General features: G+C 42.2%; 1 protein-coding gene across 1 annotated transcript in view; it reads left to right on the top strand.

Annotated features, from left to right (window-relative positions):
- Nucleotides 1-26,010, top strand: part of LOC100450758 (putative tetratricopeptide repeat protein 41) — a 72,325-nt gene that overhangs the window by 31,192 nt on the left and 15,123 nt on the right. The window contains 6 exon segments of the mRNA XM_024256549.2: nt 867-1,065; nt 1,970-2,148; nt 14,188-14,327; nt 18,061-18,232; nt 22,332-22,479; nt 23,354-23,506. Of these exon segments, the coding sequence (XP_024112317.2) occupies nt 867-1,065; nt 1,970-2,148; nt 14,188-14,327; nt 18,061-18,232; nt 22,332-22,479; nt 23,354-23,506 (991 nt within the window).

The following is a 26,010-nucleotide window of genomic DNA, read 5'->3' as shown; positions in this document are numbered from 1 at the left end:
CACCCCACTTTCCCGATTTATAACCACACACATAGTTTTGCCATACACAGTGGAGGAGGGGAGTTTTTTTTTCTTGCAGGGGCCTGTAAGGCACTGCACTTGCCATCTGGACACATCTGCACCCTTTAGACCAGATAGCATGGGGTCTCTCCATATGGGTGGGTGACCTGGAAATCATGTAAGTGGAGATGGAGAACGGTTGTTTAAACAATGAGTTCCCCTTTTGTTAGAGTTCTTACGAAGAGCTGGGCTTGGTGTGCCACCTAGCTGTGTATTCCATTATCTTGCAAGAAAAAGTGACAAGCAGAAAAGTTAAAAATACTTCTATTTTAGTTTTCAAGGATAGAGATCACCAGGATTTAGTTAAACAAACCTTTTGTTTTTGAGAAGCTTATGTCTGGGTAGTATGATCTACTGGGACCATTTCTCTTTGGAAGTGAAGATATAGTAATCCTGGCTCCAATATTAAATTTGCCATTTGTTTGCCAGCTACCCCTTGGCTCATATGAGATCCAGGCAATGGCTTAACTTCTCCAAAATGCACACTATGAAATGTTCAAAAGTGCTTATTTAAGCAGTAACCATAGTGTATATTTAAAGTAGAAAAGTAGGTTACAAATGTTTCCTTGGGGGAGGGGAAAGACTTAACATGGAATATCAACATGCCCACAAACTTCTCCAATTCTAGGTCAGCGAGCGTAACTAGAACAAATTCTTTGGTAAATTCAGATTGATGTGTAAGATACAATTTTTTTCCAGTTATACTGACTTTTATTTCTCTAATTACAGCCACAGAGTTGTCATATTTTTGCTGTAGTATTTTCATGTACTAAAAAGTCATTAAACTATAATTGATTTTAAAATAGGTGTAATCACTCCTGTCAGAGAAAGCAGTCCATGTTCATTTCAGACCCCAATGAATCACAAGAAAACACATTTTCACCAAGTGTTGATCAGATACTTCCAGCGGTAAACCTGTCTCTGGAGAGTGTATCAAGAACTGCCATGGCATATGAAAATGAGTGGATGCTTGCGGGGGTTGTGCAGCTTTCTCTCAAGCCCTAGGTAAGTCTTGCCGTTTTTATATCATTGTATTTAGGCAGATTTAGCTTTCCCTTTTACCGGTGCTATGTTTAGATACCCATGGTTCCCTTGAACAAGTTGTACCATTCATTTATCCATTCAAGCACCCATCATTCATTCAGATGGAACCATCCTCTGGCATCAACTTCTGTGGTTGCTGGATCTCCAGGGTTACTCCCCTTGGTCTGTCTGGCTCTGCAGAGTGTTCATTTCTCCTCTTCACTCTATGTGGAGTCCTCTCAAAGTTAAGTGGCATTCCAGAGAGAGGAGGGCAAAGATGAGAGCTGGAAAAGGTAGAAGATTGGGCAAGCTCTGCTAGACCCTCCTATCTGCTTCCCTTCCATTCCCTTCTTTTCCCTATACTACTTCCTCTTCCCTCTTACTCCCTCCCACCTACCTCCCTTCCCTTCCTTGTCTTTCTTCTTTTCCTCTGACTCATTAATTCAGCAAACATCTATTTATGACCCATCCTGTCTCCCACAACCTGCTAGGCCCTGAGGGTGCAGAAGTGAATAGATACAGCTCTAAGCCTGTAGGTGCTTTCCATCTAGTTGGGGAAGATGTGGAGCCAGAGAATTACTGTACATGGTGGTAATGCCTCACTAGAGCAATGACGCAATGAACTTTTGCAAGCACAGAAGAGGGAGCGGCTGGTGCTCTGCCTGGTAGACCCAGGGAGCCTTCTCAGAGGAGGGGGCTTCCTGGGTGGATCAGGAGAATTGGCTTTGACTGCTGAAGAGTGAAAGGCTCATATTTATCTGGTGATCTCCAAAAGATATGTTAGGTAAGATGTTTATGAATAGGCTACTGAAATGTGGTAAGTAGAAGAGCTTCCTTTAAGGCCTAAAATACTAAAATGGTATCTATTAATACATTGTGTCACAAGTATCACAGACTTTATATCAAAAATCCAAAGCCTGGGCTTCTGGACAAGGCTGCACCTCATTCACTTCTGGAATGTATTATTGGAGGCCGGCTATGATGTCTCTGAGGCCTATTTACTTTCAGTGGCCAAGATTAAAGCAGATCAGTGCCATACGATGAGGAAGAGCGGTACACTCTCAGGTATGTGAGTTGCAATGTTTCAGTAGTCCATTTTGGTGGGATATAGAGTGGCCAAAGTTATGATTCTCCTGTTTCCTCACATAATTCTGATCAATCCAACAGACCTCCCTGATTACTCCTTTCTACAATTGAAGCCAATAAGTTTTGAAGACAAGAAATCAGGAAAAAGTGTTAATTTTGAAATGGCTTCTCTTTATCTTCTTGCAGTGACTCTTTTTTTATATTTTATATTTTTTATTTTATTTTTTTTTGAGATGGTGTCTTGCTCTGTCATCAGGCTGGAGTGCAGTGGTGAGATCTCGGCTCACTGCAACCTCCGCCTCCTGGGTTCAAGTGATTCTCCTGCCTCAGCCTCCCGAGTAGCTGGGACTACAGGCACGTGCCACCACACCCAGCTAATTTTTGTATTTTTAGTAGAGGTGGGGTTTCACCATGTTGGCCAGGATGGTCTCAGTCTCTTGACCTCATGATCCACCTGCCTCAGCCTTCCAAAGTGCCGGGATTTACAGGCGTGAGCCAGTGCGCCCGGCCACAATGACTCTTTTTTAGGGGTTTGTCCTTAACATTCTTTCTGTCTCTCCACTTTTTCGTGGCTTCAACTACAGCCTTAATACCTTCTGTCTTTCCAGCTTGAACCTCTTTTTGGAGTACCAGCTACATCCCCTCTTTTATGAGAGCTAGTAAGAGTATTATTGCTTGATTAACAACTTTCCTGAGTGAGCAGTTAACACTTCAAATTAAATAGGTGAAAACCTACATTATTTCAGGATTTTCTCTCCCAGATTGCTTTTTCCATGATCCCTCTGCCTGCTGATGGTAGCAGCAACTTTTTCCATCACTCAGTGTTGAAAACACTACTTCAAGGTGGCCTCAGTCAAAATGAGGGCAGCTATTCTTTGACGTTCTGCTTCCGTGGCTTGGGTTTGGACAGCACTTTGGTTACTATTTCTTCCCTTTGTTCTCCATAAGCAAGCCCCTTTGCCTGCCCTCTCCCCTGTCACTCTCTTTCATCCTGCATTTCCTGGCTTATTCAACAGAATAATAACCTTCATTCATTCTTTCAACGAGTATTAACTCAGCGCCTTCCCTGGACCATGAACTCATGGACTCACTGACACAGCAATGAACAAGGAAATGAAATCCTTCTGGGCTTTACAGTTCAGTGATCATAACAGATTTTGAGCATTTGTTACATGCCTGGCTTTGAGTTAAGTACTTTATATGTGTCATTTTGTTTAATTCTCATAAAATTGCTATAATACTAGTAATATCTTGACTGAAATTAAGGAAACTGAGTCTCAGACAGGTAAGTTGCTTGAGGTCTCCCAGATAGTTAGGAATAGATTTGGGCTTTACCACATTTGTACCCTTTTTGATCCTTGAACATCTAGACTTTGCCTTGATCCTTATTGTCGTGTATGACTTAATTTCAGAATTTGTCTGACCCAGCAATCATCCAGGTGGAAGAAGCCAGGCAATCCTCATAAGGATACGTGTGTGTGGAATGGAGCTAGGATCTGTCTGGACATGGATCTATCTGGAAGTGTGTCAGTGCTTAGGGATGCGGGGCAGGGGAGTGGAGGGAAGGGAGCAGGAGGGGACGTTTCTGTTTTTCACAGGAAGCTGAACACTAACCAGAGGAAGACTAAACCTCCAACAGGGGGTAAAAGTCCTTCCAGACAATGCCACAACTGCTTATCATAGCGTGGTTGTTATGGTGATGTAAGGGGCGAGGGGATGAGAGTTGAAACTGGTAGGAAATCACCTAATATTTCAGCATGTGAAGATTTCCTGGATGTAAATGAGCTGAGTTAGAATTAGGTGGGGAACATCGTAGAGCTCTTCTGGTGATTCTGTAAACATGATGTCACGTGTATCAACATCTAAGATCCTGCTGGTTAGTGTCTGTGTTATTCTGGACTCCCAGGGGCCTCTCAGCAAGTAGTCCTGGCCTCCATAATTGCCTCTCACATACATCAGATTAAATCATGGCCAAGTCCTGTAGAATTTACTTCCATGAAGCCTCTGGCATCCATTCTCTCATCTCCGCCAGGGCTTCCTTTTGTCTGTCTGGACCAGTTTCATAAAGCAAGGCTGTGATCCAGCCACTCTACTTATTGTAGCTGTTCACTGTCTTACCTTACCTCCCACCCTGGCTGGGAGAGTCAGCCCATGGCCATTTGGGGGAGTTCTCCCCAAAGTCCTTCCAGGATTGTGTGGGCTTACTTTTCTCTCTTTGTGGGTTGCTAAAAGTAGAAGTCACAAGCTTAAGTACTTACCACCAAAGCAATAGAAAAATGTGTTAGATTAATCAGAACAAGGTTTAATTATAGCAGGAATCTCATATCATAGCCATAGGAGGTATTACAGTGGTCTGGTCGGCTGTCTGGGCCTCCCCAAACATGTTTTCTTATCATAATTATGTAGCCACACACAGCCCTGAATCAATTCGCCCTCCTGGGGTGCTGCTGGAGGTAAGACCCTTAACTGGACTATTTTTTTTTCGAAGAATTCTGGGAGAAATCCTGTTTTATAGTGTGCCATCCTGGGAGCTGCCTGCCAGTTCAACCCTGCCCTCCTTTTGTAATAAAGAGGTCTGGGCAAATGCTGACATTCCTCCAAATTAATTTGATACTACTAACTGAGGGCCTGCTTGTGCCATGCGTGGTGCTAGATGCCAAGGATACAGCAATAAGACAGACGCGGTTCCTGCCTCAAGGCAGCTTATGGTCAAGTGTAAATGACAGACATTAAAAAGCAATTTGGCCCGAGAAGAGACGTTCAAAGTGATGGTGGCATGGAACATAGAGCAGGGAGGTGGCTTCTTGTCTTGAATCTGACAGAGTGACAAGGGGAAAGAATTCCAGGGAGAGGGAACAGCATAGTTGAAGATCCAGAGTTGAGAGGGAGCGTAGTGAGTCTGAAGAACTGAAGAGTCCAACATGGCTACAAGAGAAGATGGACAGTGAAGGGAGCCCTGAGGCTGCAGAGGCAGGCAGGAGCCCAAGTACCAAGATCCTGCTAAGGAGTCAGTGCTTATCCAAACAGCCGTGGGCGGCTATGAGGGATTTAAGCAAGATGGTAACAGGTTTGGTTTTAAAAGGTCACCTTGGGTGTTGTGTAAAGAATGAAACAAAAAGGGACAAGTGTGGTGTCATGAAGAGCTGCTAGTAGTAATAACCCAGATGGCAGGCAATTTTGGCTTAGAAGATGGGGTGGAAGGTTTGAAAATAGAATCCACAGGACGCAATCATCAATTGGGTGCAAAGAAATGGAGGAGTCAGAGATGACTCCCACGGCTCTGACTTGAATGACTGGGTAGACGACACGGCCATGGGCCCAAACAGGACACACTCCCAAAGGAGGGGGTTGGGGGACAGAACCCATGTGGAGTTTGGAGTCACTGTAGAAAGCCAGGAGGGGTAATCACTGGGCTCAGAAAAAGAGCCAGGCCAGAGATGCATACCTGTTTCTGGGTGGAAGCCGGGAGAGGGAAGGAGATTGTCAGGGAAGGGGAGAAGAGAGGTGGGCCTGGGACAAAATTCCAAGGGGTGAGCAGGGGAGAAGGAAGCAGCAAGGGGAAGAAGGAGGGGTTAGAGGGTCAGGAGGAAAACTGGGACTGAGAGTTCGAAATTCCCCCAAGGGAGGATGGATGTCAACTGAATTAATTTAATTAAATATCTTCAGATTCCATTTTGAGTTACCATCTTCTCTATGCTGTATTGAAGCCCTACTCTGATACTTGACATTTTTAGTAAAAGTCTGTTACAAACAAATGGTTTGGGGAAGATAAAGGAGAATCCATTGTGTTCTACATTTGAAGACTGTGGATCAGAGATGGGACAGCAAGCAGCCTCAGGAAGTGCAAACCCAGCTGGGACTTTGGGGCCTAGGTGGGGGCAGGAGTTTAGGGTCTGGAGCATCAGGTAGAGTCAGGCATCACCACTGAAGCCAGACAGATGGGGAAGGGGATGTAGGACAAAAACTCCTTTCCCCCAAACCCACCAGTGGGAAGAAGAGGCTTGAGGAGGGGAGGGCCAGATCCCACTATTGGGTGGAGAAGAACTTTCCAGGCAGGCATGCTTCAAAGTAGAAAGAGAGCTCCAATTCCTTGCCTAGCCTCTCTCCCCATGCAGGAAATGACTAAGGATCCCCTTTTAGGGTCTCATTCTTCATTATCCCCTGCTGCTTTGAGAAATATGCTACTTATACTTTTGACTGCTGCCTGCCTCTGGAAAGTTGTTTAAAATCCCAGAGTTTTCTAAGGGTGCCTCAGTCTCATTAGTTGGCTGGGGGACTGGAAGAGTGTCTGATGTCTCTCCCGCTTCTCGCTCCTGGTTGCTGCTGCTGGGGGATGGAGTGCACACCTCTCTCCTAGTTCTTCCCTCTGGACCGTGAAGTTTGGCTCCCTCTGGTGGTATGAGAATGACAAACCTAACAGGTTGATGGGAAATGATGTGCTGTTTGGAGTCTTGAACTTGTATCTCCTTGGGTGCTTCTTGCCCGGTCTACTTGGTGCCTAGGTTTGTCCTTCCTTGCGGCACTCATCTAGGGAAGTTGCATCTCTGATTGATGACCTGTAGAGAGGGCTTTGAACCTAGAGGACAGCTTCTAGGCTTGGCTCAGTTTTTATAGATTTCCTGTGGCATGATACTCTTGTTTTTGGCGGGAGCCCTGGGCCACATCAGGGTGAAGAAAATCCAATTCTAGCTGAAGTTGCATTTCTGGACTGTGTCAAAGACAAGAAGAGACAGACTAGGAGCAGATATGGCATGTGCAAGCAAGTGATGGAGGTGCTCAGAGACATGATGCCTATGTATCCCACTGCCTACGTAAGTCTGCACTTGGATATGGTCTCCAAAACATCTTAGACCTAACATATCTAAAACTGAACTTGTGAGCATCCTTCCAAAAGCAGGTTATTTCCCAGGAACTGTCTCTGGAATTCCCACCTTGGAGTCATCCTAGTCACCTTCCTCTCTTTTACCTCATCTCCAAATCTATTTCATCAATGAGCCCTGACATTCTTTACTTCCTGTTTTTCAAAGTTGTTCACTTCTCCATCTCTGCCACCACTGTCCTTCTCTAAGCTATCATCAGGGCAGCCATATACAGTTGTGAAGATTACTAATATGCATTTAAGGTTCCTCTGTGTCTTTGATGGTTTAGACTTCATTTATTTTTATTGTTGAATAATATTCCATCATATGGATTTACCACAGTTTTGTTTATTCATTCACTTGTTGAAGGACATTTTGGATAATTTCAGTTATTGGTGATTATGAATAAACCTGCTATAAACATTTACATGGCAAGTTTTTGTGTGGCCACAAGTTTTCAAATCAATTGAGTAGATATCTGGGAGTACAATTGCTGGATCGTATGGTAAGAATATACTTAGTTTTGTAAGAAACACATTTTCACCAGGAATGAATGAGAGTTCCTATTGCTCTGCATCCTCATCGGCATTTGGTTTTGTCAGTTTTTTGGATTTGGGCCATTCTAATAGGTGTATAGTGGTATCTCATTACTGGTTTAATATGCAATTGCCTAGTAACAAATGATGTTGAGCACCTTTACGTATGCTTACTTTCTACCTGTATATCTTCTTTGGTGAATTGTCTGTTCAAATCTTTTTACCATTTTAAAAATAAACTTTATTTTAAGTTCAGAGGTACATGCACAGTTTGTTATATAGGTAAATTGCATGTCATGGGGGCTTGGTGTACAGATTATTTCATCCCCCAGGTAATAAGCATAGTACTTAATGGGTAGTTTTTTGATCTTCACCCTCCTCCCACACTCCAGTAGGCCCCAGTGTCTGTTGTTCATTGTGTGTGCATTCATTGTGTGCATGTGTACTCAGTGTTTAGCTCCCACTTATAAGTGAGAACATGCAGTATTTGGTTTTCCGTTCCTGCATTAGTTCGCTTAGCATAATGAACTCCACTTCCCTCTATGTTCCTGCAAAGGACATGATCTTGTTACTTTCTTATGGCTGCATTGTATTCCAAATTGTGTATATAGCATATTTTCTTTTTCTTTTTGAGACCGCATCTTGCTCTGTTGCCCAGGCTGGAGTGCAGTGGCATGATCTTGGCTCACTGGAACCTTCCCCTCCTGGGTTCAAGTGATTCTCATGCCTCAGCCTCCTGAGCAGCTGGGACTATAGGTGTGCACCACCACACTCAGCTAATTTTTGTATTTTTAGTACAGATGGGGTTTTGCCATGTTGACCAGGGTGGTCTCGAATTCCTGACGTCAATCTCCCAAAGTGCTGGGATTACAGGGATGATACAGGTGTCCAGACCTGTATTTTCTTTATCTAGCCTACCATTGATGGGCATTTAGGTTGATTTCATGTCTTTGCTATTGTGAATAGTGCTGCAGTGAACATACGCGTGCATGTGTCTTTATGTAGAATGATTTATATTCCTTTGGGATATACTCAATAATGGGATTGCTGGGTCAAATGGTAATTCTAAGTTCTTTGAGAAATTGCCAAACTGCTTTCCACAATGGCTGAACTAATATACACTCCCACCAGCAATGTATGAGCCTTCCCTTTTCTCTGCAACCTTGCCACCATCTGTTACTTTTTGACTTTTATAGCCATTCTGACTGGTGTAAGATGATATCTCATTGTGGTTTTGATTTGCATTTCTCTAGCGATTAGTGATGATGAGCATTTTTTCGTATGTTTGTTGGCTGCATGTACGTCTTCTTTTGAAAATTGTCTGTGCAGGTCCTTTGCCCACTTTTTAATGGGGTTGTTTGTATTTTGCTTGTTAATTTGTTTAAGTGCCTTATAGATTCTGGATGTTGGTCCTTTGTCAGATGCATAGTTTGCAAATATTTTCTTTTATTCTGTATGTCGTCTCTTTATTCTGTTGATAGTTTCTTTTGCTGTGTAAGAGATCTTTAGTTTAACTAGTTCCCACTGTCAATTTTTGTTTTTGTTACAATTGCTTTTGGTGTCTTCATCATGAAATCTTTGCCAGAGCCTATGTCCAGAATGGTATTTCCTGGGTTTTCTTCTAGGGCTTTTATAGTTTTAGGTTTTACATTTAAGTCTTTAATCTATCTTGAGTTGATTTTTGTATATATTATATGCAAGGGGTCCAGTTTCAGTCTTCTGCATATGGCTAGCCAGTTATCCCAGCACCATTTATTGAATAGGGAATCCTTTTCCCATTGCATGTTTTTGTCAACTTTGTTGAAGATCAGATGTTGGTAGGTGTGTGGCTTTGTTTCTGGGCTCTCTATTCTGTTCCATTGGTTGATGTGTCTATTTTTTACACTAATACCATGCTATCTTTATTAGTGGAGCTATGTAGTAAGTTTTGAAGTTGGATAGTAGTCATGTTTTAATTTTATTCTTTTTTCAGTACTGTTCTGGCTATTGTAGTGGATAGAGTTGTGTCTTCCAAAAAAGATACGTTCAATTCCTAACCTCCTTATTTAACCTTATTTGGAATCTAACCTTATTTGGAAATAGGGTATTTTCAGATCTAATCAAGTTAAGATTAAATCATACTGGGTTATGATGGTCCCTAATCCAATAACTAGAGTCCTTATAAGAGAGAGAATTTTGGACATAGGCACACAGAGAGCACCACATTAAGACAAGGGTGGAGATTGGAGTAATGCGTCTACAAGCCAAGGAACACCAAGGATTTCACAGAGTCACCAAAAGCTGGAGAGAGGCAAGGAAGGATTCTTCCCTGAAGCCTTCAGAGAGAGCATGGCCTTGCTAATACCTTGATTTTGGACTTCTAGCCTCCAGAACTGTTAAGAGAATAATCTGTTATTTTAAGCCACCCTGTTTGTGGTAATTTCTTACAGCAGTCCTAGGGAGCTAACATAGCTATTAGGGGTCTTTTGCCTTTTCATATAGACATTAGACTTAATTTGTCAGTATTTACATAATAGCTTGCTGGGATTTTGATTGGAAATGCATTGAATCTATAGGTCAAGTGCAGAATTGTCATCTTAACAATATTGAGTGTTCCAGTCCACCACCGTGGAATACTTATTCATTTCTTTAGATCTTCTTTGGCTTCTTTCATTAGAGTTTTGTTGTTTTCTGCATATGGATTCTAAATTTGTTAGATTTATACCCATTTTATTTTCTTTCGGTGCTATTACAAATGGCATTGTGTTTTTAATTTCTAATTCCAATGTTTATTGCTGGTATATTGAAAAGCAATTGACTTGTGTGTTAACCTTGAATCTTGCAACCCTACTATAAATTACTTGTTATTTCCAGGAGTTGTTGATTCTTTGGGATTTTCTACATAAACAATTACAGCATTTGTGAACAAAGACAGTTTTATTTCTTCCTTCTCACTATGTATACCTTTTATTTCCTTTTCTTGTCTTATTGCACTAGGTAGGACTCCTAGTATGATACTAAATAGGAGTGGTGAGAAGGGATATCCCTTTCACTGGCATCACTCTAGTGAGCCCATGCCACCATTATTATCTCTCATCTGGCCTATTGTAATAGCCTACTTACTGGTCTTCCTACTTTAGTTTTTGTTCCTGTAAAGTGTATTGTCTGTACAATAGCCAGAATTAGATCTTAAGAGTATAGACCAAATCATGTCACTTCCCAGATTAAGGCCACTCCAATGGACTGCAGTTGTGCTTATGATGCAATTTAACTTCTCAGCCTAACCTACAATACCTTATATAACTTGGCCCCTGCATGCCTGGGTAACATCATCTTTTATGATTCTTCCTCTTAACCTCTACTATTAAGTACTATTGGCCTTCTTTTTGTCCTTCAAGTACATTTCCCTTTGGGCCTTGGCACCCACTGTTCCTTCTGCCAAAAATGCTCTTTGTATTATTGATATTTGTAGCACGAGTTTTTTCTGGTTATTCAGATCTGAGCTGAAGCATGACTTTCTCACAGTGGCTTCCTCAATATAATGTTACATTTAGCCATTCTTGATCATGCTAATGTATCTTAATTTTTTGTGTAACCTTTACTGCTACCTGACATTGTCTTCTTTACTTTAAAAAAAAAAATCTGCTCCTCCTTCCCTGCGCGTAGGCCTTCCAGCCACTGGCAATCAGGTCCTTGAGAGGAGGACCCTTCCTCTTGGGTTTATCACTATGTCTCCTGTGTCTGGAGCAGCACTGGGCATGGGGTGGGTGCTGAGTGGCATCTTTCTATATCTCTGTTCTTCCCTTGAATCAAATGCCCTTGTTGTCTCTACTCTTCAGTCTCCTTGTTTCAATTTTCTAGACTCCACACTTTTTCCTGATCTAGAGCCTTTGGATATGCTGTTCTCTCTGCCCAGAATTTCCCACATTCTCCCTCACCATTTTGCTTCAAAACCTTCTGTTCTTTCTTTAATGCCCGGTTGAATTGTCAGTTTTCTGGAGAAACCTTCCCCAGTTTATATTATCATCTCATTCATGATTATTTTCATAGTTTTAATTTTGTATCTACTTGTATGATTATGAGATGGTCTGTCTTCCTTATTATTTTGACAGCCTAAAAGGCAGGGCCTGGGCCTGCTTGGACTCCTCCTTTGTCTACTCTCCCCCAGGACTCTGCCTGGTCCTTGACAAGTGCCCATGGTGCTCAGGAAATGATTGCTGAAGAAACAAATTCACTAAAGAAGAAATACCAGATTCTATTGGTTCTAAGATGCATACTTTCTCAAACTAAACATTTCTGAAGTAAGGATGCATCTTGCAATTGAGGCATGTTAGAGTCGATGAAAAACAGTATAAATGGTTAATAAATATGTTAAAATATTCTGTTTCACTAGTAAAATAAATGCAAATTAAAACAACAGTAGGGGCCAGGCGCAGTGGCTCAAGTCTGTAATCCTAGCACTTTGGGAGGCCCAGGTGGGCGGATTCCCTGAGCTCAGGAGTTCGAGACCAGCCTGGGCAACATGGTGAAACCCCGTCTCTACTAAAATACGAAAAATTAGCTGGGCATGGTGGTGTGCACCTGTAGTCCCAGCTACTCAGGAGGTTGAGGCAGGAGAATTGCTTGAACCTGGGAGGCGGAGGTTGCAATGAGCTGAGATCGTGCCACTGCACTCCAGCCTGGGCAACAGAGTGAGACTCTGTCTCCAAAAAACAAACAAACAAACAAAAACCCAACAACAGTAGGATGCTATATTTTCAGGTACCAAACTGGCAATTATTTTTTGCAAGGATTTTTATAAACAATAATAATATTGGTAAAGATGTGAAAAAATAGGTACTTTTACATGATACAGGTAAGAATTTATATTGGGACAATCTTTCTGGGGAGTAATTTGGCAATATATATCAAAGCCTTAAAAATACGAATCTACTGTGATTTTCAATTTCTAAAAATTGTTCTAAGGAAGTAATCAGGGGTGTTTACAAACATTTCTGTGAATAATTCTCATTAGGTAGCATCTTACAATAGTGAAAAATTGACTAATGATAATCTGTAAATGGAATAAAATCTGGTCTTAAATATGTATGCTCTCAAAGAATATTTAAGGATATGGAAAATTGTTCACATTATGTTTTTGATAGATTTTAAGTTCCATGAGAGCAGAAATGATTGATTGTATTATGTTTGATATATATCCAGTATCTAGCACATCCACAGTAGGTGTAAGATGATCCCAATTTTAATTTTAAAAAGGTGTATATGTGTGTGTATGTTTGTGTTATATGGTACACACAAAAGATTAGAAGTCATATAGCAATATCTTAAAGATTATCTTTGATGCAATTATAGGTTTTTAAATTTCTTAATTATAGTTTTCTATTTTTTCTAAGTTTTCTATAATACACATATATTAGCTTTATAATGAGAAAAATTATGTTTGTCTTCTCAGACTCTACATTGGTGCTAAGTCAGTGAATATGAGCATGTGGTAGGGTAGGAGGAAGGGTTTATGAATAAGGGTTTCTTAAGGCAAAGGAGATTGTTGAATTGAGTATTAAATGCAGTGATGGACATCGTCCGTTTCAACCTGAGCCCTTGTCAGGAATCTGGAAGCAAAGTTCTCCTGGATGTGCAGAAGCCTCACCCTGGGCAGGAGCCCATCCCTGCACTGTTTGTCCAGGCATCCTTGTTTGTCTGCTCCAAGCAGCTCCTCCTGACTCTGAGGCTCCCTGTCTCTTGCTTCTTCCTCTGAGTTCTCATTCCCACCCCAGGCCCCATTGCTTGAACGGCCACTTTGCACAAATGTCTTGGACTCTGGCTCTCAGCATTCTGTCTTCCTTGTCTGTGTTTTAGTTTTTGCTTTTTGACTTGAAGCACCATAGCTCCAGCCTCCCTACAAAGCTGAGGGTTGTGGAATGTGATCCATGGAAAAACAGGCAGAAAGAAAGAAGGAGAATAGTCAAGGCTGAGATGACTTCAACATGAGCAAAGGAACAGATGAGGAGCAAAGAATATATTTATGTCAAACATATTAAATGCCATAATTTTAACAAATGAACAAATGTAGACATTTAGATGCTGGAACATATGGAAAAGGAAATTCTAAAAATGCAGCTTTGCAGCACCATGTATTTAATTGGGTCTTTAAGTTAAAAAATTCTGTTTTCATGTGTGTATAAGGTATAACTACACACACACACACACACACACACACACACACACACACTGTATGCCTCCTTATTTTGTTCTTTTAGGATTTTCTTTCTGTTAAAGCCAGCAGTTCAAGATAGTTGCAACAGAGGGCAGAATGGTGTAAGAAATTTAAATATCTTTTTCTTCTTATCTGAAAGTCACCCCAAAATACAAATTAGAGCAATGCATGGATTGAGCTATAAATACTCTTTTTTGACTAGTTTTCAACATTTACATACAAAGATTATTAGTTATTTTTCATGTCATAGTATAAACTGTTTGGCATTATATGTAAATCTTAATACAAGCAAAGTGCTGAACCCTTGAGAGAGAACCTGAACTATGGCTAATGCATTTAACTTCTATATCAATATTAAGATTAAGCAATGGGTACTCTTTGTTCTTTTCCAAATATGCTGTGGGATTATTTACTTTTCTTTCCATTCTAGTGCTGCAATGCAGGCTTATTGAACTTACTGTCCCTGACAAATGTCGATTAATGTTCTTTATTGGGAGTTTTTTGAAATTTATGGGCAAGACTAATGAAGCTGAAGAGTTGTTCTTGAGTGTTGAGGACATGTTAGTACAGGTAAACTGAGAGTATATTTTAAATCCTTCAAACTTTATTCCTTTTGTGTTAGATATTTTCAGATATTATTTACCTTTGTTCATGTAAAAGTAATTTAATGCAATAGAGGAATCCATTTAGTTCACCAATGAGGAAGCTATGATTTTAACCCATGCCCCAATTGCACATTAATGACAACAAACAATAAGTAGATAGGAATCATTATAGAATGAATGAGTACTGATAGGTGACACTTTGGAAAAAAAAAAGAAATGTTCATGAAGCAAAAATGGAAATACAGTGGTAGATTGAAATGCATTGATAAAAGACTAGCCAAAGACTTGGTTATAAGTTTCATAAAGATGTTGGGAGGCCAGGCACGGTGGCTCACACTTGTAATCCCAGCATTTTGGGGGGCCAAGGCAGGCGGATCATGAGGTCAAGAGATTGAGACCATCCTGGCCAACATGGTGAAACCCCATCTCTACTAAAAATACAAAAATTAGCTGGGCATGGTGGCACGCGCCTGTAGTCCCAGTTACTCGGGAGGCTGAAGCAAGGAGAATCGCTTGAACCTGAACCTGGGAGGCGGATGTTGCAGTGAGCCGAGATCGCTCCACTGCACTCCAGCCTGGCGACAGAGCAAGACTCCATCTGGAAGAAAAAAAAGAGATACTGGGGAAGGTTGATTGATGTCTTGGCCCTATATTGATTTGCTTTTTCTGAAATATGAACTTTTGGCTTTGTTGACTACAATGAAAGCATCACTCATAACATAACTCATAACATAACATAACTCATAACAACTATATGCTTATGATGACATTTAACTACTATTTTATTTAATGTAAGTTTATTTTTGGGGGGGACAGGGTCTTGCTCTGTCATCCAGGCTGGAGTACAGTGGTGTGATCATGGCTCACTGCAGTCTCAACCTTCCCGGCTTAATCAATCATCCCACCTCAGTCTCCCAAGTAGCTGGGACCACAGGGGTGCCCTACCACGCCTGGCTGGTTTTTCAATTTTTTTTGTAGAGACAGGATTTTGCTACGTTGCTTAGGCTGGTCTCAAACTTCTGAACTCAAGCGATCCTCCCATCTTGGCCTTCCAAAGATTATAGGTGTGAGTCACCTATAGATGCTAGGATTATAGGTGTGAGTCACCACTCCTGGCCTAACTGCTATTTTTTTTTTTTTAAGTATTAACTTTCACTGATTTTAGTAGAATTTGTGGGTTTACGGTAGTCTAACTCAAGACAAAGCTGTTTTTATTTTAAAACAAAGACCTTTAAACTTTCATAAAACACTGCCCTCGTCGCCATCAACATACGTCTTTCTAGAAGGAGTTCTAGTAAAGATACTTAAAAGACTCAGCAATGAAAGTCCTTTTATGGCAGAGACCATGTTTGTTTACCAATTTTTGTTCCTCCACGGGATATTATAGCCTGTGGGTGCTTAGTAACTGTCAGAAGTGAATCTATAAATCAATTAGAACTGGCAGGTTCCTCCATGCCCTTAGAAGGTGGCATGCAATTGTGTAAAGCATGGGCTGTTTTCAGACTGACCCAGATTTCAATCCCAGTTTTGCCACTTTCTGCTTGTGTGATCTTGGTAGGAATTTTAACCTGCACTCTGGTGAGTTCTCATTTTTGAGGATTCTAATATCTATCTCAAGGGACTGTTAACACGGTCAAGTAAGAAGGTGCATAAAGCACTTCACATAATGTCTGGCACACAGTAAGATCTTAAATATGGTAGCTATTTTGTTATTACTGTCTTTGTGTAATGAAGCAAGTGAGGCCTAGGTGAGAAATATAAGGGAGTTTGATTTAAGCTTTTAAGAGAACTTCCCACTTCAGAGTGCTCCTTCTGGAGGCATCAATCTTATGATTCTATCTTCAAAATATTTTTGCAGCAGTTCTTTGGGACTAGCCACCATGAAGAGTATTAAAAATGTTTTTAGGCTCCGAAGGCACTTCCAAAAGAGGTTTTATGACTATTCTGGGCAATAACAACTTCTTTGGAATATGTGCCTGACATTTTTTTTTTTTTTTTGGTTTCTAACAGGTTATTTTTAATACAAATCAAGTTTGGCATATTTCATTTTTAACATTACTTTGCTTTTCAAGTGGTAACTGAACCACTCTAATGCTGTGTAAATGGAGATCAAAATATTTATAGAGGCTTCATCATACATAACCCAGCTCCAGGGATACAATAGCAATAATCAAACATGATTTCTCCCCTTAGGCAGGTTACAGTCATTTGGGAGAAATAACTATTAATAAGACATTAGTCCAATGATTATTCAAATCAATATATAATTACAAACTGTCTTAAGAGCTAGTAAAGAATATTAATGCTATGTAAATACAGTCATACATCACTTAACAACAGAAATGTGTTCTGAGAAATGCATTGTTATGTACCTGACGTTCTTTTTGGGTGGTCGTCACTCGTTGTAGCAAACTAACATTCTTGAGGGGAAAGATCTTGTTATTTGTGATATATGCATTCTGTACTGTACTGCTTTTATAATTTCTTCAGATAAGGTCATTTTAAAATTTAATCCAGCGGTTTTCAACTAGGGGACAATTTTGGTCCCCAGGGAACATTTGGCAAGGCTGGAGACATTTTTGGACGTCATAGCTTGGGGGAGAGTTGCTACTGGCATCCAGTGGGTAGGCCAGAAGTGCTGCTGAACATCCCATAGAGCATAGTTCCTCACAGCTCAGGGTTATCCTGCCCAAAATGCCAGTGGTGCCCAGGTTGAGAAACCCTGATTTAGGTGATATGTTTATTAAAAATTGATCTCTGGGGCTGGGTGTGGTGGCTCATGCCTGTAATCCCAGCACTTAGGGAGGCTGAGGTAGATGGATCACTTGAGGTCAGGAGTTCAAGACCAGCCTGGCCAACATGGTGAAACCCCATCTCTACTAAAAGTATAAAAATTAACTGAGCATGGTAGTGCTTTGGGTCATTGAATTCCACTAAAAATAATTTACTACCCCCCCTAAAATTATCTTTACTTCCCCATCTCCCTTCTCCTAAGAGGCAGGGTATAAAAACGTCTGTATTCTATAATTCCCCACTATGCGTGCTAACAAATGTGTATGCCATTTCTCCTATTAATCTGCCCTTTGTCAGTTGATTTTTTCAGTGAAACTTCAGAGGGTAAAGGATAAGTTTTTCCTTGGCCCCTACATCCTGAAATAACTATGCTAGACCAGTGAGGGGAATTTAAATTCAAGTCTCTGTGCACAAATGTGTCAAACATAAAGTTAGTTGCTCTCTGGTCACATTTGAATTCAAGCAACGTTCACAGCTGTTCATTTGAATTCTGGATAACACCTCCTCTGAAATCTTTAACACGTGCAAGACATTGTCACGTTATTCTTTAAAATTTTTTATTTCCACTGGGCACGGTGGCTCATGCCTGTAATCCCAGCACTTTGGGAGGCCAAGGCGGGCAGATCACTTGAGGTCAGGAGTTTGATACCAGCCTGGCCAACCACAGTGAAACCCTGTCTCTACTAAAAATACAAACATTAACTGGGTTTGCAATGCCTCCCAATACATCTTTCACCATAACCATTATCTTATATATATATTTAGAATTTCCTAAGAAATGATGTAAAGCATACAGTCTTTTTCAATGTCATTATGAATAAGCCTTTGTTGGGTAGGTATCTGGTATCTGTATGTATCCTAATGCTGTGTTTTCTCAGGGGTGGTTTCCTTTTCATTTTGTACAGAGCCAGTCCATGACAGACATGCTTCTCAAAGTACAGAATGCTATTGGAGAACTGTATCTTGAAACTGGAATGACTCAGTAAGGGTTCCAGTATTTCCAGAAAGCATGGTCAAGCCTGCTGTGTCTTTCACTCAGTGACTTAGAAGACAGCCGGGACTTGGTGAAGCAGAAAGGTATGGTGGACACATGCAGAGGGAACAGCCTCTCGTGTGTCACAGAGTCAATCTCCTCCTGGACTATTCCTACCTGTGAGAAAAAGGAAATGGATGTGTGTGTTTTGTTTACTTGGTGTTTTTGTCTTGTTTTGTTTAGTTTTTGAGACAGAGTCTCGCTCTGTCACCCAGGCTGGAGCGCAGTGGTGCGATCTTGACTCACGGCAACCTCCGCCTTCTGGGTTCAAGAGATTCTCCTGCCTCAGCCTCCCAAGTAGCTGGGATTACCGGCGCCCACCACTATGCCTGGCTAATTTTTGTATTTTTAGTATAGATGGGGTTTCGCCATGTTGGCCAGGCTGGTTTCGAACTCCTGTCCTCAGGTGATCTGCCTGCCTCGGCCTCCCAAAGTGCTGGGATTACAGGCATGAGTCATGGTGCCCAGTCTACTTGGTGTTTTTGGAGGGATGGTGGGTATGTGAGGATTGAACATAAAGTGTTCCTGATTCTGATGGACCACCTATTAGAGTGTCATGGTCTGTTAGGGTGAGCTTCAGAGAAGGAAGCTTCAAGCAGTAAGGTGAGGGCATCATGGTTCAACTCTGAAACCAACTTTTCTGGGTTTAAACCCCTTTTCTTCACTTATTAGCTCTCTGTGCCTTTAGAGACATTACTTAAACTTTCTGGGTCACAGTTTTTATATTTATAAGGTAGGGATAAAAATAGCATCCACATTACATATTGTGAGACTAAAAGCGTTAGGAGGCTGGAAAGCACAGAGAATGGTGCCTGGCACATAAGTAGGTACTAATTGATGAATGGCAGCCAATGTTTTCTTCTCCAGTATTTGATGCCTGAGGCCACTGTGATACCACTGATATAGCAGAGACAAAGAATGTTTAGTGAATTAAGGTATTAAGAAATTTTGACTCACTCATTTACAGTCAGACTAGAAGTCTCTAGACGTGTGTCACACTTACATGGCTGTATGAATTAGCTTTTGTTGCATAAAAAACCATCCCAAAACTCTGTGGCTTAAAACAATGTTTATATTTGCCATGAGCCTGTAGGTCAGCTGGGGGATTCCACTGGTCCAGGGTGGGCTCAACAGATTTGGGCTCGGCCCGGGCAAACATCTGAGGTCAGCTGGCAGGGCTGATGGGGCTGGCTGGTCTAACCTTACTTAGTTGTCTGGTGGTTGTCTGGCTGGGATGACAGTGGTGGCTGGACCATGTGTTCCTCATCCTCCAGGAGGACAGCCTGGTCCTCCTCACTTGGCAGCTCACAGGATTCCAAGAGGGAGAGCAGAAGCCTAGACTTAGGCTCAGAACTGGTACAATGCCTCTTTCCACCACATTCATTTGGCCAAAGCAAGTCACCAGGCTGTGTCCACCTCTTGATAGGAGGAAGTACAGAGTAGCATAGTGTGGCAAAAGGTAGTTGGGTAAAGACTAGTGTAGAGAATTGCAGCTGTTTCTGAAATCTGCCCCATGGCTAGATGATCAAAGGTCGCCTCGGGCAATTCTGCCCCATGGCTAGAAGATCAAAGGTTGCCTTGGGCAAGCTACTTACCCTCTCTAAGGTTCTCATCTGCAAGTTCACTTTGGTAGTGATAGTTATCATTCACTGAGTGCTTACTGTGTGCTTTATGCTGATGATCTCTTTTATCCTCAAAAATACCTCATACAGCATGTATAGCTGAATGTCAGAAAGATTAAATAACTTAAACTACATCAGCTCCTGCAGCTATCAATCTGAAGCTGAGTGTCCAAGCTGGGCTGTCTGACCCCAGAGCATGTCTGGGCAACTCCTTGTTGTACAGAATTTCTTCTAGACATTTATGAAGCTCTAATCCTTGGTATATAGAGTCTAGCTTCCACGTTGTTGTCCTAATGCAGGCAAGCCTGGTCACAGGTATGCTGGGACCTTGGTGGCAATCAGGGCCACTTATGTGGCACAGTGGCAATCAGGACCACTTATGTGGGAGCTGGGCCTGGCCTCCAGAGGCAGCTGAAGAGTCCAAAATGCTGAGTTCCAAGGGGTCAGGCCACCATGGCTTGGTATATATATGTGTTAATTTTCCAAGGAGACCAAATCAGCAGGGGTAGGGGAGCGGGGACCTGGTGAAATGGGATGCCAGGAAGTCATTTGTGGCAGCTTTGATAGGAGCATGCTGTAGTTCTGGTCCCCTGACAAGGGTTAGGTGTGGGCTTATGGCTTCAGCAAGCAGATGAAGAGGTGGGAGTGAGGATTCCACCCTGACCAGCATTCTCGCACTCAAGAGCTGTTTACCAAGTGCCTGCATGCACCAGGTGCTATGCTGAGTCCAGAAAAGTGGTCTAGGCAGGAGCACCAACTCTACCCTCTAAAGGAGGTGCTACAGAAAATATAAGTGAGCCAACCCATGAAATGATTGCAAGCTGTCATAAATGCAAACAAGAAATAGAGCTAGAGCATTGGTGTGTGTGTGTGTTGGTAGGGGGAATATTTGTGAAAGGCAGATCAAGATGCCTTTTTGGGGAGGGGACAGTGAAGCTGAGACCCAGTGGACTATTGGAGCCACATGTGGTGAGAGAGGGGGCAGTCCTGGTAAAGGGAAGAGCATGAGATGGGGGAGGGCTGGGCCTGTCCTAGAAGTGGAAGGAAGCCTCAGTGAGCAAAGAGCAGGAGGCAGCTGGACCCTGATTGTGCAGGGTCTTGGGCTTTGGGCCTTGGGCAGGCGTTTAGATTTTATTCTAAGTGCAAAGGGAAGCCATTGCAGGGACTTAGGGTGGGGATGACACCTCTGATTTCTGTCTTGAGATCACTTTTGCTGCTGCATGGAGAATGGATTACATGTTGGGTAAGAGTGGACACAGAGTGACCAGTTATGTGACTGTCCTGCCCTGGTGTCCAAGTGCAAAGCATGAGGCCTTGGGTGGAGGAAGACAGAGACGCCTACAGTGGGCACTGGGCAATGAATTAGGCACTACTGATGATGGCAAGAGATGCTACTTGATACCTTAATGCTAATCCTTCTTAATGAAGCCTGAATTCCATAGCACAAGGAGTTACATCTGCTCTTCTGTGCTGCCAGCAATGCTCTAATAACACTTTCTCGGACCATTATTCTATGAGTCTGCTAGAGCTACCATAACAATCAGTGGACTGCAGCCTGGGTGGCATAAACAATAGCAACTCATTTCTCAAAGTTCTGGAGGCCAGAAGTCCAAGGTCAAGGTGTCAGCAGGGTTTTTTTGTTTTGTTTTGTTTTGTTTTGTTTTTCTCCTGAGACCTCTCTCTTTGGCTTGCAGATGACTGCCTTCTCCCTGTGTCCTCATATGGTTTTTTCTCAGCATATGTATGTGTGTGTGTGTCCATCCTTATTTCCTTTTCTTCTAAGGGCACCCATCATATTGGATTAGGGCCCACCCTAATGACCTCATTTTAACTTACTTCTTTAAGGACCTTATTTGCAAATACTATCACATTCTGAGATACTAGGGGTTAGGACTTCAACATACAAATTTTGAGGGAACTCAATTCAGCCCAAACAATTATTTTTTTTCTCTTCCCATAACAAAGTGTGGCTTAAAAATCATTTTCTACTCTTTAGGAGTCTGTATTATTGTCAAAATATTTAACTCTCAATAAAGCAACAAAATTACAGGGCCTTTGCAGGGAGTGCATTCCCAAGGCAGTGCATATCTAGGTACAATCCATTATTTATTAACTGGGTTTGTGAGACTCATTCGTGTGCTTCTTGTTATAAGGCTGTATAGTTTTATTGTGTCTTATTGCAGGACTGTACTGGCTGCCTTCTGTAGGGCTCAGTTACCTTGGCTTCATTGTATCCATATTTTCACTCTATTTCTGACCTGTTCATTTGCCAACAAACTCAGAAATAGGTTTCAATCTATTGTCTTGGCTCCTTGGCTCTAAAACTGCTGTGCATACACAAACATGTCGCATGAAAACCAGCCTCCATGCAGTATATGTCAGTAGTGGATTTATTAAGAAAAACCTGCCTATTGCCAGTGATGAAATGATATTAAATGCCATGCCTATTGACATCTTAATTCTTTTATGGAAAAAAGAAAACCCTTAAGCATCATATTCTTTGCCAATTTATTCCCTGCAGTCAGAGTTTTAAACAACCTGGCAAAGTCAGCATCTGAAGAATACTTAAAAGAAAACCACATTTTGGAATATGCAACTGAAATTTCCAACTTACTGGATAACAATCCCCGTGATCAAGCTACCATGAAATACATCGAAGGTGTTCTAATGTAAACATGTATTAAATTTTTTTTTGTTTTGTTTTCTGTACTAGCTTTCATTCTTTCAATTAAGATATTTAACCTATACCTGTTCATCCATTTCCTAATTGATTTAGTTAAGAAATGCTGATGGTTAACGTTTTTATTCTCTAGCTTAGTGGTTCTCAGCCAGGGGCAATTTTGGGCCCTTCCCCACCTAGGGGACTTTTGGCAATGCCTGCAGACATTTTTATTGTCATGTCTTGGGGGATTATTATTGGCAACTAGTACGTAAGGGCCAGGGATGCTGCTAAACATCACACAATGCACAGGACAGCCCCCCACAACAAAGATTTATACAGCCAAATGTCAGTAGTGCTGAGGGTGAAAATAGTGCTCTAGTTTTTAAATTTTTTTTAAGAGTCAGGGATCTTGCTCTGTCGCCCAGGCTTGTGTGCAGTGGTGCAATCATAGCTCACTGAACGGGGCTCAAGTGATCCTCTTGCCTTAGCCTCCCAAGTAACTGGGACTACAGGTATGCATTACCATGCCTGGCTTATTTATTTATTTATTATTTTTTTAGAGATGGGGTCTTGCTATGTTGCCCAGGCTGATCTTGAACTCCTGGCCTCAAGCAATCCTCCTGCATCAGCCTGCCAAGTAACTGGGATTACAGGCAACAGCCACCACACCCAGCTCTCTAGTTTCTTTATAAAGATGTACAAATTTCTTATAAATCACTTTGAAGTTCTTGCCTCGCTGCTATTATAAATTGCTCTTTTTTATATTTTCCAGGACAGATTTTTTATATAAAATCCAATATGTTTATGAGAATTATGTTTGATTGCACAATGAGTGTAACCAACACGCCCAGTAAAAAACGCACATGTGTTTTTATTTTCAGGTTAGTTGCTGGAAATACCTCTCTTGCAACAATGAAACTTCAAGAGTGCTTAAATATCAGGAAAAGCTTGTTTGGCAAGAAAAACATGCTGGTTGGAGAAGTTATGGAATTTTTAGCGGATTTGCTATTTTTTCCCCAGAGAGATAGTAAAAAGTAAGTTTTTCTGAAATGTTTCAAGAAGTGTGTCTTCCTATCTCCCTGCCATAAGTGTCCCTACCAGTGGCAGGGAGGTCTGGGGTTACCCATCAGGGGTAACTCTTGTAATACTTCTTTGGCTCCAGCCCTGCTCAGAAGCCTGGGGATTCACCCCACCATAATGTATTCAAAAGGAGCTCTTGGGCTGGGCATGGTGGCTCACACCTGTTAATCCCAGCACTTTGTGAGGCTGAGGCAGGCAGATCACTTGAGGTCAGGAGTTTGAGACCAGCCTGGCCAACATGGTGAAATCCCATCTCTACTAAAAATACAAAAATTAGCTGGGCATGGTGGCGTGCGCCTGTGGTCCCAGCTACTTGGGAGGCTGAGGCAGGAGAATTACTTGTACCTGGGAGGTAGAGTTGCAGTGAGCTGAGATCGTGCCACTGCACTCCAGCCTGGGCGACAGAACAAGACTCCCGTTTCAAAAAAACAAAAGTAAAAGGAGCTCTTGGCTCACAAGTGGTGTGGAGGTTCTGGCAGTAGAGAAAGGACGTAGGAGTACAATGTGGTTGTGAGTGGTTCCCAGTGCCACTCATAGGCCTTGTGAGGAAGATGCTTTTACTTCTGGGTCTCTATGCAGCCCTCAGCCATGGCCATTGTCTGTGATACCACACCATCCTGCTCTCTCTTCTGCAAGACCTAGACCAGAGCCTCCAATGCCTCAGGTCATGTTCACCAGCCACCTCTCCTTGCTCAGGGAGTCCTCTTATTCTCCTGTAATGTGCGGGGTTCCCCTCAGTGCCTCACACAAGACATCTCAGTTTAAAACACACTTGGTAGGTGCCACCTTCCAGACCGACTGAGTGTGAGCATCTGCCAGGGCTGAACGCTACTTCTCTTGGCAGGTTCGCTATGAGAGAAGGTTGTGAACCCACAGAGAGCCATGCACACACTTGCTTCCATAGCCGATTTAGCTGCCTGGATGGTTAGGGATGCTCTAGGCTACATTATGAAGTTGGGAGGTTTTGTTTTGGTAGTCCCTCTTTCCTACTGTCCCTGAGTTCGTTTCCTGGGCTCTGTGTTTGTCTCAGACTGAGCACATCAGCCCCACCAGGGCCCAGGGCTTCAGCTGCTGTTCCATAAGGTGAGAGTTCCCTGTTCCCTGGCTTGCTTTTCCATTTCCATTTCCCACGTTCCTCCAAGTCATTTTCCTCCCACCAGGCAGGTGACCTCTTGCTGCTTTTGCTTCCAGGAAGACTAGGATATTGGTCATCTCTTAACACTTGAGTGCAAATCAGTATTAACCCTTTCTAAAAGTCATTTAAAGGGTAACTACCTTTTAAAGAGTAGCCCAATTAAGGGAGGACCTAAGGGTACAACAGTGGGTGCTATATAGTAGTGGTGAGATGGTGGGCTGTGGAGTCTGATTGCCTGAGTTCACCTTTCATTTCTGCCAGTTAGTAACAGTGAGAAGTTACTGTTAAGGTCAAGCACTTAACATCTTGATATCTCATTCATTTCCTTCTTGGTAAAATGAAGGAAATAACAGTGTCTTCCTGGCAGGATCTTTGTGAGGATTAAGAGATCCTATATGTAAAGAGCTTAGCAGAGAACCTGGCACACACTAAAAGAGTTTGATAAATTGAGTCATTCGTATTTTATTATTTTGCTCCCCAGCAGGTGTTTTTTGAGGCACTTGACACCACATACACCTCCTCTTACTCATATTAAAACCAGCGCTGTGAGCAGAGAACAGGACTTTCTTTACAGAAGCAAAAAGCTTGACTGTAGAACTGTTGCCTCGTAAAAGAAAAATCTAAACACATAGCATACTGACTGAGTCATCTGTCCTGCCTGGCTGCCCCACCCCAAATCACGAGACACTGAGTACTGCCGGGCCATTCCGCAAGGCCAGCCTTGATGACCATACATGGATGGCTTCCTCCAGGCCTCACTGTCAACAGCCAACCTTCGAAACAATGGAGTAGCCAGCCATCTCCTTGTTGAAGGTTATCCTTAGGTGACTGTGTCTTTCACGTTGGTTCAAACCAGGAGACATTTTGTTGTGTAACTTGACTCACCTCTCAAGCATGTGCAGACCCTTTGCCCTGGTGGCCAGGGGCCCTTGAGACAGCACTCATGCACCGCAGAAGTGATCCATGGGATCCTGAGGGCCTTGTAGAAGGGGTCTGGGGTAGGGTTGGACAAATGAGGTCAAATTAAAAAATTAAAGTTAAGAAAGCAGATCAGAGAAGAGTGAACAAAATGTTTTTAGAGGAAGAGTGACAGATTCTTAGTGAAATGATTGTCATCTACTTTCCCCCAACCATTTGCCCATCCATCTGTAGTTATCCTTCGGTCAGCATCCTTGGCACAGTCACCTTATGGAATGGCAGCTGAAGCCCTGGGCCCTGGTGGGGCTAATGTGCTCAATATGAGACGAGCATAGAGCCCAGGAACTTCTTCCCTTACCCAGCTCCGTTTTGTCTCCTCTTATGAAAGTCATCAGAAACAACCCC

The sequence above is a fragment of the Pongo abelii genome, chromosome 10 (genome assembly GCF_028885655.2).
Source record: "Pongo abelii isolate AG06213 chromosome 10, NHGRI_mPonAbe1-v2.0_pri, whole genome shotgun sequence".
Taxonomy (NCBI): Eukaryota; Metazoa; Chordata; class Mammalia; order Primates; family Hominidae; genus Pongo; species Pongo abelii.
Note: the sequence above shows the minus strand (reverse complement) of the source record. Positions and strands in the feature narration are given on the sequence as shown.